The 18,953-nt window shown below is 38.9% G+C and overlaps 1 protein-coding gene across 4 annotated transcripts in view; it reads right to left on the reverse strand.

Moving 5' to 3' along the window:
* Positions 1-437: 437 nt before the first annotated feature.
* The window catches only part of PDS5B (PDS5 cohesin associated factor B), a 117,191-nt gene continuing 98,675 nt past the window's right edge, over positions 438-18,953 (reverse strand). Inside the window, exons 28-35 of one of the 4 annotated variants that reach the window (XM_065678407.1) lie at positions 18,241-18,360; positions 16,419-16,481; positions 13,601-13,746; positions 12,289-12,394; positions 7,494-7,936; positions 7,302-7,403; positions 4,223-4,364; positions 438-3,436 (exon numbers count right to left, since the gene is read on the reverse strand). In XM_065678407.1, coding sequence (XP_065534479.1) covers positions 3,401-3,436; positions 4,223-4,364; positions 7,302-7,403; positions 7,494-7,936; positions 12,289-12,394; positions 13,601-13,746; positions 16,419-16,481; positions 18,241-18,360 — 1,158 coding nt within the window. In that variant the 3' untranslated portion in view covers positions 438-3,400. Of the gene's footprint in view, positions 3,437-4,222; positions 4,365-7,301; positions 7,404-7,493; positions 7,937-12,288; positions 12,395-13,600; positions 13,747-16,418; positions 16,482-18,240; positions 18,361-18,953 lie in introns of those variants that run through there. The other 3 variants (XM_065678408.1, XM_065678409.1, XR_010612436.1) reach the window with 3 other exon arrangements.

Genomic DNA, 18,953 nt, shown 5'->3' on the forward strand with positions numbered 1-18,953 from the left:
TTTACACAGGTGTTAGAAGAGTCAAACGTATCAATGTACTTGGATACGTACTTGTATCTGTGCAGGACAAATGCAGCGAAGAACCCCACAGAACCAAAGGGATGCAAGCTTCCAGGATCCAAAACCTACTCTGTGTTTTCACAAAAGCAGACTTTGGTAATCTGTCATAACCTACACTAAACGTGCAGAAAACAACATGAAAACTGTATACACACCTCTATGTTAAGTCTGGTGGTGGCTGGGTTTTTTTAGAATATCGGATGACAAGTGCTATGCCAGAATGAAGTATTTAATCTTCAGACCTAAGCCTTTTTGCAAGTTGCTTACAAATTGATCATATTAATTTTCAGTGGAAATGTCTTTAATATGAATGCTTTTTATAAATTCTAATGGTTTTGTTCACAGAGATTGAAATGTCAAAACAACAAATGTCAAAATATTTGAAAAAGGGTTTAATTTTGCTAGAAAACGAAGTCAATTCACAGAGTCAAGTATAGCTAATACAGGATTTTAGATTGTCCTAAGTGGAATAGGTGTACTCACACTAGAACCTCCAAGCAATTTCGTATTTCCTTCCCATTGGAGTGTTTTAGCTAGCCCTAAATATTTATTATCTCTGTTGGTGGCGAGTGAAAAATCCCATGCTTCTGGAATCAGAGTGAATTCTTCTTAAACACTAGTATCAAGATTACAATCACTGTTTGCATTCTGTATATGAACTACAGATCACTGAAAGTCTCCTGTTGCACTGCAGCAAGAAAAGGAATTGTAACACAAATGAGCTTAATTTGCTGCAAAGTACAGCAAGATACTTCGGTAATCTCACAAAAATGTCATACTGGAACTTGTTACAGTGAGTTCAATTTGATCTTTTAATGTAATACAGTACATTTTTATAAACTTAACATTATCATTGCAGAAGAGCATGCTAACTCAGTGTTAGCAATTTATCTTTTATACATAATTATACTCTACTGTAGCTACTGTACGCAGATCTCAAAATGTTAGTACATAAAATATTCATTTTCTTTATATGAGATGAGAATGAACTTAGAAGAGATTTGAATGTAAGAATGAAATATTTGCTGTGCCTATTTCTCAAGAAATAATGAATTACACATTATAACCCAAGAAATCATCATTTAAATTGCAAAACTATAGTTTAAATTTACATTAGACATTGTGATCAGTAATGTGCATCAATATTCCATGAAGTTTAACCTAACCATGTTTATGCACATAAAGCCTCAAGAGTCTGCAGCAGTTTCAGCATCAATTTTTCATATTTTTTGTATAAAATGGACTTAAAGGTACATCTTCCATAAATGTTTTCAGTGCAATTCTGTCAAAGAGGAAAATATAAAGCTAGCTTTCAGTCATTTTATACCATAAAAACCACCCCAACAACTTGCATTTGCACTGCTGAAGCATAAGTAAGCCAGTTCTGTTGTGCCAACTATTTCAAAGTCAATTCAAATCAACCGTAATTGCCTTTTTAGGCAGCACTTCACCTATCCCTATAGGTATAAATGTTGAAAAGCTGAATACTGATGGGAGTAGGGGGGACGTTGAGGCAGAATAATATTTATAATACCTTTTTCCAATAGTAAAAAAAAAAAAAAAAAAAAGCATAATGGAAAAATTATAACTGTTTCTTTAGTGGTGATCTTATCATTTGGAAATAAGTAAATCCATGTTTTAGTATTGTTTCCTCTAATCTTTATAGGTCACCTTGCAACTCTAACTTACTTACGGATGGATTACGTGAAAATGCTCCATTACCGAGATAAAATTTTCTCAAGTTAGAAATTGATTTTTGCACATTTTGTCAACTGCAGGGAACCAGAGGGAGAACAGCACCTGAAATTATCGTACGTGCTTGGCTAAGCATAGTGTAATAACCTATACATTTTGGTTCAAAGACACAGTTTATAAACTGTAAAACTGCATACAGGATACTGCTTTAAGTATTTTGTTTCTCTTTGTTGTCTTTTTTTTTTTGTTTGTTTTGTTCTTTTTCAGATTATACCTTGAAAATAAAAAATAAAAATCAAAACCCCAACCTCTCTATGGTAGCGGAAAATAAAAATGGAGCTTCATTCAAATCTTGAATACCCTGACTGCAATAATCAGCAGCTGGTTATTCCACAAAAACTTAGCTCTTCATACCAAAAAAATTTGGCTCAAAACCCCAAAACAAAACAAAATGGGTACAATAAACTCTCAATAAAAGATTCTCTCAAGAGGCAACCTACCATATACTACCGCTAGATACGAGTTTCCAAAAAAACATTACATCCCATTTTCAGCACATTTTTCATAAACATGCAACTTCACTATAAAATACAAAACACTTGGCTCTCAAGAACAGCTTTATAAAGACACACTGCATCAATAAAATTTTTCTTTCTGATTAACTTTACACTGTAATAAGAACTGTATTTTCACTAATGTTTATATATCAGATTTCATATTATAATGTAGTAATAATTTGCTCTGTGAACATCACGTTCAGAAGGAAATATCTATACACATTAACATACTAGACTATTAAAAACTCAGTTACAGAATTTTATTGATACAGTAGATTAATAAAAACTGATGGGGAAGATAAAATGGGTAGGGTATTCAGTACATTATTTAATAACACACTTTTAAAATTAAAATATTTTAAATCCTTTCTGAATTTTCAATGCCACTAGAAGTCCAGAAAAGTCTGGCATCAATACTGAGGTGTAAAACAACTTCTTTCACAATTTGCATCTCTTGTATTATTCTATCCAACATTGTTCAACTGTAAAAGAAAGTAATCTAGCACCTCTGATGATAAGTAGGTGCTTAAAGGTAAACACTAGGTTAAATCCATGAAGGAAACAAAGACCATTTTTCTTTCTTCTTCTCAACAAATAGTGGCAAAAGAAAGTGGCACTATTTGTTCAACTGATTTTGTTTTCACAGTTAAATGTCAACAAGAGTACAAATACAAACACTGACAGATATTGCTTGAGATCAATTTTCAACAAACTTCTTTTTCATATCAATAGATCCAATAACCAGTGGGGTACTGTCAGTTTAAAGCCGCAGATAAAAGCTATACAAGCACTTTAGAAGTCAGAAACATTAAAAAAAGAACTATTTACAGTTTTCTTCTTTAGTTCATATGTCTACAAAGCCAGCGCACATTACACTTCACAAAAATCCACAGTTAATGATATCAACATGTGTGTGGCTAAAGCTTGTGACCTAGGGACTGCAAATGCAGGGGCAGGAAAAGGAAAATAGGTTTTGTCTTTTGTTCAGCAACCCCATTTGTGCACTAACAGCTTCATTCAGTCTCAAGCTTTACAGTAAAAGCGTTCTTCAAAGCTTTCACCTGGAAGGCTGATAACTACATGCTCACTCATCGCCTTTCCCTTTTGGAAGCTCTGCGACGGACCTGTTTGGAGAAAAAGCATTGTAAATGTTTTTACAGGAAAGTATTTGAAAAATTCAGGAATAAATACATTTTATAATGGAAAAAATGTTTAAGTCTCACAATGACGTTTGAGTAACTGTATACAGTGTCATTCATTACTCATCACAGCGACAAGTCCCAGTCAATAACTGCTTGATGTTCCTGAGTCTGCATCCTTCAAATATTAAAAAATCATTTGGTTTCATTTTTTAGAGTTTTCACACACTCAGATGCTCCAATCATCAGAAATGTCCAAAAGTGTGAAGGCGTTCACAGTAACATTTTTACTATTGCTACTAACATTACTAATGGAATAAATACAAAGATAAACTTAGTTTAAAATATTAGCATATTCTGGTAAGAGGAAGAAATCTGTTTAGGATTCTGCTCCAAGATCCCATGCTTCTCTTTCAGCACTATTTATTTTGTGTCTTTTTTTTTGTATAAAGAAACATTATGATGTTCTTGCTGAGAAGAATGGGCAGGAGTTACCTGGAAAATAATTACCATGAGGTCGCACACAACTCAGAAGCTATACAGAACAGAAAACAGAAGATGCTTGTCAAAACCTGACATTCGCTAAGGAATGCAGCTTCTCTGGGAAGCTACAGTGCGGTGCCACTACACAACAATGGTGGTTGACAGCCACCTCATTAATTTTAAAGGAGGAAGGGTAAGCTCTCAGAACAGCAGAAGTCATTCACTGAACATCAACACACCGAAAACACCACAAAGACTTTCAAAGAAAATCTCAGGCATTTCTCTTACATTGATTGTGGAAACTTCCTCTTCTTCTGTTACCTCTTCCTGGGGAATGTCGTCACTGACAGGTGAGCTACTCTGAAAAACGTCCATCTCTTCACTAGATTCATTCTCTTTACTGGCTGCTTGTTTGGAACGTCCTGCACGGCTACAATCAGAAGAAAAATAAAGATCATTTTCACAGTATATGTCTCTGCACATGTATACACATGTGTAAGAGCAAACACTCTACAAAAACAGCAGCCTTATCACTTCATGTTATACAATAATAGCTCTTTTATACCCATCTAGTTCATCCACACATGGAATAGAAGAAGTGAAACTAAGAGGCTGGACAACAGCATTTTAAAACTTATTCTTCCAGGTTAGAGGGTTAGGAGTACAAAGTTGCACAATTTCTGCCTCCACACAACAGATTCTTCTCTTCAGTGCCAGAATATGGGCCTAAGGAGGTTGACACAACAGTAACCAGTGAACAGGAGAAGCCAAACAGCCAGAGACAGAATACTTGGTTGGTTTTGCTTTTTCCCCCTTCTACTCAATTTCATGAAGAGATGTGCTGTACTTCTACGGGAGTTTATACACAACAAGATTTGGTAACTGCATCAATGTTTTTACCGACCTAGAAGAACCTTTGTTCCTCTTTATGAAATTAACACTATAACGAACCTGAATGCAAATCTGCCAAGCCAGCTCATGCTAAGAGCTGGGTATAATCAGGATAGCAATACCTTCATCAGGATAATCAGGAAAAATCAGTCCACAATATCATAAATTGTCTGTTAGTGATGGGACATGAACCACAAGCAAAAAGCACTCATTTGCTTTAAAATAAGAACTTGTCCCCCTCCCACCTGAAAAAAAGAGGGGCCAACTAGATACATATCCGAAACTACACAGCTGCATCTACATCATAATTTTGGTTGGGTCATTAGTACAGTTCAGAATCAAATCACTGAATAATCCAGTTTACTGCAGATGCAGTCTTGCTACACCCAAACCAGGTAACTTTCTGGATGAAATTAAACCAGAAACTCTGTTCCAAACTGCCAACAGGCACACTTCAGTCCCCAGTGGGGGAACACAGATCCAGAACAGCTGGCTTCTGACAGTAAAGCACACATGTGATGGGAACCACATTAAAATCTATACAAAATAGAATCTCTGAATTGCATATAGTAATTATAGTGTAGTACAGGGGCTTTCAGCATCAACCAACCAACATGATACCCACTGAGAAACAATACAAATTAGCCCAACTCAAGTCTTCCAGAACTGATAGATACAAGAGAATTGAAAAGAAAAAATTACCCACAAATTCATCTTCTCACAGATTACAAAAATAAGCCAGCTCACATGCACTAACGGGTAACCCAGCTGGCTATCAAGAAACAGACTATACACTCTCACCTCAAAGGTGATTTTACCTCACAGGTAAAATCCCAAACTCTTACAACAAATCAAAGGAGCCCAGAAAGCTTTAAGCATTTGGATTATATCTATCTATATATATCTACCCTGTGGTACACAGTGCTGCTCAGTCCATCAGCTCCTTTCTCTTAAAACTGCTGTAGATACACGTGTAGAAAAGTGAGAAAGGCCTGCCTACAGTGCACTTTGAAAACTGAGGAATTACTGTGGCCTCATCTTTTTCTTGCACATTTAGAAAGAGGACAGAGAATTTGGGTGGTCTGATCACACAGAATTTTTCTTGGTTTTGTGTTTTTTTTTTTTTGTTTTTTTTTGTTTTGTTTGTTTGTTTTTTAATGAAATCTAGAATAGACCCACAACTCACTTGGGTTTCTCGTGCCAGGAACAATGTACATGCATGTGAACAAGAGCTATATGCCTGTTACTGATCACGTGTACTCTTGTTTGCTTAAAATGGGGTAAAAAATACACTGATTTCACTGAGAAATTAATCAGAAGCTGTTTAAGTATTAGCACATCACCCAACAGTAACTTGTGGGCATGTCTTCTCTGCATGGCAGTAGCTGTTTCCAACTCTTGTTTCACTGTACATGTAGCAGTGACTTCTGCAGTAACCAAGACAGTGTCAGGACCTGTGTTTCTGGTGACAAGAGTAAAGGAGCAGGAGAGGTTTAACCTGGGGTAGGGAAACAGAACACTGTTTTGGGATATTGTGCATGTAAAATGCCAGAACATGCAATTCGGTTTGAAATTAGTTTGAACTGAGGGTACAAGCTTGTTCAGGCAAAGATCTTTGTTATGGAAGATTTTCCAGGGACAGGCAAATTGGTACATTAAGGTGCCAGAGGAAGATCAAAATGATGCTAACTAAGCCCAGAAGCTAGAAAAACAACAGAGTAGTATCAAATGCCACACTGAAGATGTACATAAATAATGCCCTAAGGAATTTATCACTGGGGTCTGGAAAAGTATCTTGCAAATCTGTTCCATGAGCTGCAGTTTGATACCTGTGAGCAGGTAAGTCCTGTCAACTTGTACACCTCTGCCTTACGTACATTGCATATACACATACAGAAAAAGGTAGATACACCTGTAGCTTCTGACAGCAGGCACAAGAGGATTAAGCTAGCCACAGAGTTTTACCTTTATTTTAAAGCTTAATCTGCCTCAGAATTTTCAAAAGCTACTATCCTTTACTGATTGTAGCACATTTTATTCATGTGGAAATGACTCAAGTGGATAATAAGGCCACAAATTAGAAAGCAAACATTAATTTAAGCATCAAAATAAACTTAATTCTCCACAATACTCTTTAACCACAGTAACAATTTGATTCTTCCTCTCTAGCCAAAACAAATGAGAGCACTTTTTGCTCCTTGAAGTCCTAATAAAGCCCTGCCTTTAAGGCCTTCATGTGCCTTATTTTCTCCTAGAAGAGCAAAGTTTGGTATATGCTTAAACTTATAGCCTCTTGCTCTGGTGTGAGGTGTTCTGGGAGAAGCAGCTAGGGAAAACATTTTAGAAATAGCAAAGGAAATTTATTATCTGTCAATTAAAGGATTCTGAAATATTTTCAGTAAATGGTTGTTTGGGAGCACAGAGGCATAGTTCTAATTTTCTCTAAATACAAATTTAGAAAATGTTCCCCACTTACACTTTTTTTGGCTGTGATGGTGGTGTGTTTGATGACCTTCCTCGTCTTTTCTGTGGCGTAGACTGTGCTGATTCAACTGTACTAGTTTCAGATGGTTCTGCTCTGTTTTGAGGAAGACCCAAATTGCAAAGTATCAAATTATAACTATGTCCAAGGATAAAAAAGATGCAGCTTACAAGAAGACAGACTTACCTCTGCTGTGTTCTTTTCGGTGTCCTATTTTGCCTGCCTTTTGGTTTTTGTTCAATGTTTTCAGTTTGCCTTTCTTCCTCTTCCTCCTCCTCATCTGCTGCAGCTGCTGACGGTTGTTTTTTTTTGCTCCTTTTTGATGACTTTGCTACTGGTTCTTCCTTAGGTGTTCCCCCATTATTTCCTTTGGGAGGGCGTCCTCTTCTCCCTTTCTTTGGTGGACTATTCTGTTCATCCTCACTTTCTATAACATCTTCTTTTAGCCTTTTTTCCTCTTGCCACTGTGTTTCATCAGATTCTGAAACAACTGCAGGTCTCTTCCTTCCCCGTTGACTGCCTCTAAGTTTCTGCTCTTGACCCAGTTTATTCAGGTCATCTATGCTTAGTTTCTCTTCTGCATCTGTGATAGCTGCTTTCTTCCTTCCTCTAGGCTTCTCCATCTCTGACTGAAAAGGTAAGATTATACCTTTAAATTTAAAAATTAAACTGCCATATTAAACTGTCAGGTATGCAAAAGCTACAGAAACTTCACCCTCGAAGAGAAAGAGTTTTCAAGTTACACAACTTCATAACAATTCAAGATTGTCCGCCATATCCATTTCAGAAACCTTTCCAAAAATATAAACACACACATAAATATAAAATGCCAGGCAAAAGAGAAAAATTATTTCAAACACTGAAGTGTGTAAAGTCTTCATTTGTATGCTCACCTGTGTCAAACACAAGTTGCTAGAACATCCATAAGTGCATTTTTATCAACAGGAAAAGATAAAGATATAGAACATGGGAATTGTCAATTTGTGGCTTCAACTCTGTTGCGAGCTGCCAGGGTGCTTACGCCTGGCTCACATGCTGGCAGTGGCAAGGAACTAATAGAGAAGACAACAGGTAACCCAAATTTGTAAATGTGGAAGGAAGCACAGGAATTTGTGGTAGCTGCCAAAGCATGGCGTCAGAGCTGCACCAAGACTCCACATTTGCTCCGTGCAACAAAACCCCCACCCAGCCCTTAAAAGAATCACAGAATATTTGGGTTGGAAGGGACCTCTAAAGATCATCTCATTCCAAACCCCCTGCCACATGCAGGGACACCTCCCACTAGACCAGGTTGCTCAAAGCCCCATCCAACCTAGTCTTGACCATTTCCAGGGAAATTTCCAGCCACAGCTTCTCTGGGCAACCTGTTTTAGTGTTTCACCTCCCCCACTAACAAATTTTTTCCTGATACCTAATCTAAATCTACCCTCCTTCAGTTTAAAACCATTGCTCTTCGTCCCATCATTACAGGCCCTTGAAAGTCTTTCTCCATCTTTTCTTATAAGACCCCTTCCTGTGTTTGAACAGTGAAGACATCTCCTGCCAGTTCATGACTTCAGTGACACAGCTGTTGACCTACATCAGTGACATCCTTGTTATTCCCTGTTCTATTTGCTTTTGCAGCGATTGTGCATGTGTCATTGCAGCTGCTTTTACCAGGTAAATAGTTGTAGCCAGGTCTCACGGTAAAGTTTGTCTCTTTGGGTTTAACAGTGTCCCACAACCTTAGAATTAACATGTTACAGTATGATTTAATCTGGACAAATATCCAAAACATTGACATCTTTAAAACATGGACTTTCTGCTCCCCAATTAAAATTCTACTTCTCAGTTACTGCTTGCTATAATATGCTCCCCAGCTCTAAAACACCCAAATGAGTCCTGAATCAATAACCTTAAGCAGCTTGATTACATAGTCAAAGTGAAATACAAATGTCCTCAAAAGTACCCGAAATACTGAATTGTATTTGCTTTATTCCTCAGCTTTGTCACAGTTACCAATTCAACCAAATGCTTGGAAACATGAATTGCATGCCAGCAGCTGTTTAGACTCTCAGGCTTTTCAAGGTTTACAGCTGAAGTGACATATCAATATAGGCAGTGGGTTTTTTGACAAGAGACTGCTGATTTTTCTGTTTTGTTGTAAGCCAGTTTGCTTTTCCCACAAGATATCACAGCATACAATGGTTATTTGCACTTCAAGGCAAGCAAAAATTCAGGACATTTTCACTAATCAGTACCTTAAGTCCCAAGCAACTTCAAAAAATGGAACAGACATACTGGGAGAACGGAGAAATGTCAGAGACAGTAAAAAATAAAACAGAAGTGACATCATAGAATAGTTAGGGTTGTAAAAAAACTTCAGATCATATAATCGCAACCCCCCTGCCACCGGCAGGGACACCTCACCATCCCACACAAGGCTTCATCCAACCTGGCCTTGAACACCGCCAGGGATGGAGCATTCACAGCTTCCTTGGCCAACCGATTCCAGTGCCTCACCACCCTCACAGGAAAGAATTTCCTCCTTATATCCAATCTAAACTTCCCCTGTTTAAGTTTTAACCCGTTAGCCCTTGTCCTGTCACTACAGCCCCTAAAGAAGAGTCCCTCCCCAGCATCCTTATAGGCCCCCTTCAGATACTGGAAGGCTGCTATGAGGTCTCCACGCAGCCTTCTCTTCTCCAGGCTGAACAGCCCCAACTTTCTCAGTCTGTTTTCATAGGGGAGGTGCTCCAGCCCCCTGATCATCCTCATGGCCCTCCTCTGGACTTGCTCCAACAGCTCCATGTCCTTATATTGAGGACACCAGAACTAGGACATACTTACTGCATTTGAAAAAATCCAATTTGAGACTTATTATGACTATTATGACATTATATCATGACTATTACAATAAATCTGACCTTGTTTATATTACTACGTTTTCATGTACATCCAAGCTACTATAAAATTTACATACTGCCAGCTGTTATTAAGGGACAAAGAATGGAAATTTACTAGTAGTTTGTGAAATTCATATTTTTTAAACTGCTCTTAGAATTACGAGACAATTACAATTTTCTTTAGTGGTTCTTTTTTCTCCATTTTGATACATGTGTAAATTCCACCTGAGACAGTATTTAACCTGCCTTTGATATTTTGAATATTTCATAATTTTCTTAACATATTAAAGCACTATATCTGATTGAGAGTACAAATAGTTTTTATATCCTCACTAGGATAACCCCCATAATCCAGGGGGAAACGGTCAGTGACCTGCGACACCACTTTGACACACACAAGTCCATTAGGGCCAGATGGGATCCACCCAAGGGTACTGAACAAGCTGGCTGTACTGCTCACTGAGCCACTTCCCATCATTTATCAGCAGTCCTGGGTAACTGAGGAGGACCCAGTGGACTGGAAGTAGCAAAGGTTACGCCCATCCACAAGAAGGGGTGGAAAGGGGATCTGGGGAACTACAGGTCTGTCAGCCTGACCTCAGTGCCAGGGACAGTTACGGAGCAGATCATCTTGAGTGTCATCACACAGCATGTATGGGATAATGAGGTGATCAGGCCCAATCAGCATGGATTTATAAAAGGCAAGCCCTGCTTGGCAAATCTCACCTCCTATGACAAAGTGGCCCACTTGGTGGATGAGGTAAAGACTGTGGATGCTGTCTACCTCAACTTTAGGGTAAAGCCTTTCATACCATTTCCCTGAGCATTCTCCTGGAGAAACTGGCTACTCATGGCCTGGACAGACATACACTTTGCTGCATAAAAAACTGTCTGGATGGCTGAGCCCAAATAGCAGTGAATGGAGTTAAATCCAGTTGGCAGCTGGTCAAAGTGGTGTCCCCCAGGGCTCAGTACTGGGGCCAGTTCCATTTAGTATCTTTATCAATGATGTGAACATTGAGATCAAGTGCACCCTCAGTATGTCTGCAGACACTACCAAGTTGGCTGGAAGTGTTGATCTGCTGGAGGACAGGAAGGCTCTGCTGAGGGATCTGTACAGGCTGGATTGATGGGCTAAGGCCAGTGGTATGAGGTTCAACAAGGCAAAGTGCTGGGTCCTGCATATGAGCCACAACAACCAATGCAATGCTGCAGGCTTGTAAAAGAGTGGCTGGAAAGCTGCCTGGCAAAATAGGAACTGGGTGTGTTGGCTGACAACTGCCTGAACATGAGCCAGCTTGTGCCCAGGCAGCCAAGAAGGCTAACGGCATCCTGGTCTGTATCAGCAATAGGCTGGCCAGAAGGATGAGGGAAGTGATTGTTCCCCTGTACTGAGCAACTGGTGAGGCTGCACCTCAAATCCTGTGTTCAGTTCTGGGCCCTTCACTACAACAAAGACATTGAGGTGCTGGAGTGGGTCCAAAGAAGGGCAATGAAGCTGGTAAAGGGTCTGGAGCACAAGCCCTGCAGAGGAATGGCTGAAAAGAACTGGGGTTTTGTAGTCTCAGGGGATACCTTAGCGGTCTCTACAAATACCTGAATGGAGGCTGTAACACAGTGGGTGCTGATCTCTTCTCCCAAGTACCAAATGATAGCAAAAAGAGGAAACAGCCTCAAGCTGTGCCAGGAGAGGTTTAAACTGGATATTAAGAACAATTTCTTGACTGAAAGGGTTGTCAAGCACCAGAACAAGCTGCCCAGGGAAGTGGCTGAGTCAACATCCCTGAAGGTGTTTAAAAGACGTATAGATGTGGCACTTAAGGACATGGTTTAGAGGTAGACTTGGCAGTTAACAGTTGCACTCAATGATCTTAAAGGTCTTTTCCAAGCTCAATAATTCTATGAAAACCAGAAAAACTGAACCTTTTTTTCATTGCATTTTCATATCCAATTCAAACACGTTTTCCCATGGCTTACACGATCAACTTATTTTCATGCTTTAGCACATTTTCTTGATATCAAATATCACCACATTGGTTTTTATTATAAGTCCTGATGACTTAAAATAAAACATGCAATGCAACCAATGAGCTCACCCTTACAATATCAGAGTCGTCCCTTTTGTCAGTTTTTTTCCCTGGTAAGGGTGAAGTCAGTGTGAATTCTTCATTTTCACTGTGGTCCATTTCAGTACTGTCAAGCCTAGGATGAATAAATATTTATTCTCCTCATTATTATAATACAGCAGGCAATATTTAAAAGTATACATATTAAGAACAACACCACTTTTAGAGGACTTTTTTCTTCTTTGGTATCTCTGCTCAAAGCACTGATCAGTTTAACTTAGGTGAAAAGATGACAGAACACGTCAGACTGCAAGCACAGCATTTTTTAAATGAACTCGATGTAGAACACTACTGGTCTCAGATTCATTTCTGGATATAGAGAATAATCTGGATTCCAACATGTCTTTAGCCAATAATGTATTTCAACATATGAACCTACATGACTTATTTCTTACAAGTCATTCTGTGGACTTCCCATGGAGTTGACAAGTATTTTCTGTAAAACACTGCACTGCATTTTAAATTAGCATTATATGTTAATAGTACACATTAAATTAGCATTATATATTAAAGTTACATAAGTACCACGTGAGAAGTCTTATTTCCAAACATAACATTTTCCTCACAGTCTTGAGATAAAGTGAGAAAATATGAATATGCAATCTCTAAATGGTATGTGAAAAAAAACCTGATTATAATGTGACTTTCAGTTGAAAATTGAGCATAGGAAGATATGGTAACTGATTAATAACCTTAAAAAATTGACACAAAATAAGCTATAATTTTTGAAGACGGGTATCTAGAAGTAGACTTATGTAGCATTACAGTCCATTCCCCCCCTCCATCACAGGAATCTAAAATCAAAAACTATTAAAATGTTTATCTATAAATTTGTCCCAGATTTTGCAGATGAGGAAGTCATGCAAGATCACCACAATGGCCCACCCAGTCCTCGTTGCCTATGATGTGCTGTTAACATTATGGCAGACCACAAAGCTCCTAGGAACTGCAGACGTATGTATACACACAAACACAAACCTACGTGTGTGTATATACATATATGCAGGTGTGTGGCTTATATATAGATATAAAAAAAGAAAATGAACATATAGCAACTCTGGATATGATTTGATTCTGTTTGTTTTTGTTTTTTTTTAAAGCAAATTTATTTCTTGAGTTAGAAAGCCAAATTCATGGTTTCAGTTATACCAATGCGGTACCATAACTTTACTTCAAAATAAGATAATAAAATTCCGTTTCTCACTTAGAAAACATTATAGAAGTATTCAAAGTTGCCATTACAAATACTTGAAATATCAAAGCTGCTTTGTTGTCTACCAACCTCCCTTTGATCCTTCCTGGAGAGCTTGGATTTGAACTGCTGCTGGCATTGCTTACAGTTTCCATTCGTGAAGATTTGGATTGAGACTGCTTGCCTGCTGACGAAAGAGGCTTATTAACTGCTCCGAGAACATTGGCTGCTTTGGGCTGAAACCAAAAATATATTTCCTTTATTTTGAGCTACACATTTAGATATGGTTAACATGTACTATGCTTAAAATATTTAGAGATTTCACTTTCTGCAATCAATATCTTAGTTTTAACACAAAACTATAAACATTTTCATATGAAAGTTACAACAGACACCAGAAGGATGCTGACAAAGCTGTAATCAAACAGCCTGCTGCCACCAAAACCAGTATGCTTTTCCCTACCCTCTTCTCATTGGTAGTACTGGGTGCTCACCTGACCCTGCAGTAAGCCACTTCAGCATTTTTGTGCAGTTTGCTTTCTGCTGATCTAGGTGCCTGAACCAGCTCACCATTTGGGTCAGATAAGCATCTGTACTGGCAAAACAGAAACAGCAGTAGGACAGCCCTTTCAACAAAGAAGCCATTAAACCGGCTAAGCTGTAATGACAAACCACACTAGTTTCAACTGGGAATGAATCTGAATTCAAAAAAACCAAATACTGTGCAGAAGATTCTGATACTTCATGCACAGATTATAAACGTTAGGCTTTTAACAGGTGCCAGAATTTCCAGACACTGGTGAGCTTCAGGTTACTCATTTAACTGGACTGTCTTTCAGACACACCAAATACCTGCAGCCCATACTAACTTTTGAAAGAGTTGAAAGAGTTCAGTTACTCCTAAAGAGAATACACCTTTATCCCAGACACCTACATACAAAACCACTGAATTGAAGACCATTCCCTTCAATTCTCATGATCTAGGATGATCCATCTTCTATCTCGGTATTGGATTCAAGCTGTGTCTAAAGTTAGTGACAGCTGAAGAAAACCAAATTCAACATGCACATTACAACAGCTTTGGGTGTTCCTTTTTCAGAGACATGCACTGTGGAAGTGGTGGTTATACTTTTATAGCTGGAGGGAATTTTACATGTACACCAAAGATTCACTCTGCACCAAGTACAAGCAAAACAAGATATCCTTTCCAAAACCAAACCTTGGAGAACAAAGTCCAGTTTAAGAAAGTGTATCTATTAGTTTAGAACTTAATCAGTAAGTGAATACAGAAAGAGCTCTAGGGCAGGGAGATGTTCCAATTCAAACCGGACTGGACTTCCTACTAAAAAGGAACTAACAAACAGGTCTTGCACTAACCGTTCCTCCCTTACCACAGAACCTACATTCGAGCTGCTGCCCTGCTTACATCCACCCCACTGCAATCCACTCAAGAGATTTTTCCACTCCCAAAACCGAGACTCCCTAGATCAACTCTCATTTCATGTTGCTCTCATCATGGTCAAACAACCAAAAAGTTTTGGTGACCAAATACACCTCTGTGTTTGTTACAAAATTTCAGAACAACAAAAAAAGGAGCTAGAGCACCTCACGCTACAAATACAAAATAATATAAAACCTGCACTAGGTTCCAAAAGAATTTCAGTTAGGATATATGAGAGATATAGAGATATTGGGGAGAATCCAGCAAAAGGCCTCTAAGATGAAAGGCAGGACCAGAGCATTTGTCTTATGAGGAAAGTTGAGAGAGTAAGGACTTCAGACTACATGACCTCCAGATATCCCTTCCAAACTCAAACATTCCGCGATTCTATGATTTCTTGTGATGGCATAAATATGTTTCTTGCTTAATTTTGTCACAGTACACTTAACATATTAAGTTGGGGACAAACTAGCAAGTATGTTTTAAGTCAAGAACTGGGTAAGAGAACTTGATATTGACTATGGAGCAGAAATTAAGAGACAGTTTTCAATTAAACAGCTGTGCATCTTCAGTAAAAAATGAATCTCTAATCCACAGAGTTCAAATACTGAAATGTGCAATACAGTGATGACACATTCCAATCAGTAAATGTTGGCTTTCAACTTCTAAGAAAAAAGATGCTCCTTTACATCTGCATTTTTTCCTGACTTGCATTCCTCCTTTATTAGTAAGTCACTACATAGCAGCTAATACTTCATTAGCAAAGTTAAGGGTAATGAAGATGTTGTACTTCTACTTCTTTTGCAAGGTAGCAAATGAATGTTCTCCTGTAATCTAGATCAGGACACATTACTGCAAATTTAAAAAGAAAATAATCATAATTTGTTTTCCTTTACTAGAATTCAATTTTATTCTCAGGAGTACATAGGTTTAGTTTTAGTGAAGAGAGAACACTGCCATTCAATACAATGCATATTTAGAAAGAACAAATTAATATGACCATAGGACAGTCAGATATCTTGTAAGATACTGTAAAATGATATTCAGGTTTGCCGAAGATTAACTTATGTGATTTTTAAAATCATTTTCTATTAGAGTTCTCCATAGCTGTCACTTCACATGCAGTACTGTAGTCTTCCGCAGAAAAAAAAGTTAGCCATTTTGCAAACTTATCAAATATCACGGGGTTGGGTTTTTGGACTCTCTCCTTTAGAAGACAACAGGCTTTGCCTACTATTACCACACCTCAGCAGATACAGCAGCAGTTTTCCCTTCTACCTATCTCCTTCTCTTTACCTGTTTACTAACCTTTGGTACAGATACCATTTGGGTAGAAATTATCTATTCTCTTACACTTGAAGATTTTATTAACTGCATGTTAGCTTTCTTAAAACAAAACCAAACCAAAACCAAAACCCTAAACGCAGTACCAAAAGGAAACCCCCTCAACCTCCTCACCATACATACCTTTCCAGGAGTGAAAAAAGACTTCATTTCCGGAGGAAGATAATTTTTGGTGTTACTGAAATTCTGTAAAGGAATGATGGGGAGAAATGGGGAGTGGAATCAGAACAATAATCAATTAGAAAGATACATACATTTTGAAGGTAGTACTGAAAGATATTAACAAATGAAGAAGGAACTGAATCACAGAATGGTTAGGGTTGGAAAGGACCTTAAAATCATCCAGTTCCAACCCCCCTGCCATGGGCAGGGACACCTCACACTAAAACATGTCACCCAAGGCTCTGTCCAGCCTGGCCTTGAACACTGCCAGGGATGGAGCATTCACAACTTCCTTGGCCAACCCATTCCAGTGCCTCGCCATCCTCACAGTAAACAACTTCTTCCTTATATCCAATCTAAACTTTCCCTGTTTAAGTTTGAACCCATTACCCCTTATCCTATAACTACAGTCTCTAATGAAGAGTCCCTCCCCAGCATCCTTATAGGCCCCCTTCAGATACTGCAAGGCTGCTATGAGGTCCATGATTGCTGAGGTGAGTAGCACAAGAGAGGACACTTTCAACACCAGAGCAGGGGGAAGCTCAGCATCCAGGAGCCTCAGCTCAGAGCGGCGAGATCCACCGAGGGAGCCTCAAGTCCTCGACAGGACTTGCCCAGGATAGCGGTTGATGTGTACAATGATACTCATTGCTATAACACAGACTCTGATAAAACGCCTCCTCAGCAAGTTTGCTTGTGATAAAAAACTGGGAAGAGTGGCTGATACCCCAGAGTACTGTGCTCTCATTCAGAAGGATCTAGAGGGATGGGCAGAGGGGAAACCTTTTGAAATTCATGAAAGTGAAGTGTAGGGTCCTGCACCTGTGGAGGAATAACCCCATGCACCAGTACTGCCTGGGGTCTGACCTGCTGGAAAGCAGCTCTGCAGAGAAGGACCTGAGGGTCCTGGTGGACAGCAAGTTGACCATGAGCCAGTAGTTACGTGCCCTTGGGGCCAAGAAGACCAATGGTATCCTGGGCTGCATTAGGAAGCATTGCCTGCAGGTGGAGGTACATGTTCCTCCCTCTCTGTTCAGCCCTGGTGAAGCCTCACCTGGAGCACTGTGTCCAGTTATGGGGTCCCAAACACAAGAGAGACATGAAGCTGGTGGAGCAAGTCCAGCAAGGGGCTACTAAGGGTCTGGAATGACTATTCATATGAGGAAAGGCTGAGGGAACTGGGCCTGTTCAGCCTAGAGATTGCTCTGGGGTGATGTGAGTAATATGAACAAGTATCTGAAGGGAGGGTGTCAAGAGGATGGGGCCAGACTCTTCTTGGTGGTGCCAGCAGACAGATCAGAGGAAATGGACATAAACTGAAACAGAGGAAGATCCACCTGAACATGAGGTGGAACTTTACTTTGAGGGTGACTGAGCATTGGAATAGGTTGCCTAGAGAAGTTGTGAAGTCTCCTTCTCCAGAGATACTCAAGAGTCACCTGGACATGATCCTGAGTAATGTACTCTAGGTAACCCTGCTTGAGCAGGGAGGTTGGACTGCATGACCTCTGGTGGTCCCTTCCAACCCCAGCCATTCTGTGATTTTCTTTACACCATTTATGTTTTCGAAATTCTAAACCTGAAGAACAGTATTTTCCAGCAGGGGGAAGAAATCAGTATGCGTGCACATATATAAATATTTATGAAAATATATATATACATGCAACTACACTATAACAGGGAGAAGTCAGAAGTTACAAGAACAATTACAAAACCCCCTCAGTTACAAATAACAAAGATTAAAACAGACCTATCTCAAGAAAAATCAAATGTTAACATATACCTTGTCAGGCTGAGTAAAATATCTGGCAGGAAGGACCGGGTCTTTAGGGGATTCCAAACTGTATGTTGTACTCTTTGACATAATGATATTCATAGCTACATCACAGACTGTGTATAGTTTCTGTAAATGATAAAATTTAAAAAAATGATGAAACAACATTTCAGAAGTTTACTGAACAACTTGACAATAGTATATTTTAAGCACATAACTACAAGTACTCTCATTTCAAAAGCAATCATCTTCAACATGTAACAACAGCTTGCACCTTAAACTGTCTGTCTCAGGGTATTAAAATACAGGAGCAAAAGACGAAAGCAACTTGTGATTTAAGCACGTGGCTTAGGCCCAGCAGCTGAAGAGACTCAACTTTTATGATGCTTCTACACTTAAGAACAGTGTATGCCACAGTTTCAAAGACAAAGCTGAAAACTGAAACCCCAAAATCTCACCTCTGTGGGAAAAACAGAAAAGTGACAAATCCGTACATTTCTGTACTGCAAAAGTCTCAAAAAAGATCCGTGTTTGATACATTCACTACACAATACACACTGGACACATTTAATGTATGTCTTTTTCTTCCTATACTAAGCTTAATCTTGCACTTTTTAAATTAGTTACAAAGCACTTTAGTGAAAGATTTAAACAGTAAAAATTATAGTTTGCGTATATTTTAGTGTTTAATAATCTCACTGAGACACAAACGGGACTAAACT

The sequence above is a fragment of the Lathamus discolor genome, chromosome 4 (assembly GCF_037157495.1).
Source record: "Lathamus discolor isolate bLatDis1 chromosome 4, bLatDis1.hap1, whole genome shotgun sequence".
In the NCBI taxonomy this organism is placed as follows: domain Eukaryota; kingdom Metazoa; phylum Chordata; class Aves; order Psittaciformes; family Psittacidae; genus Lathamus; species Lathamus discolor.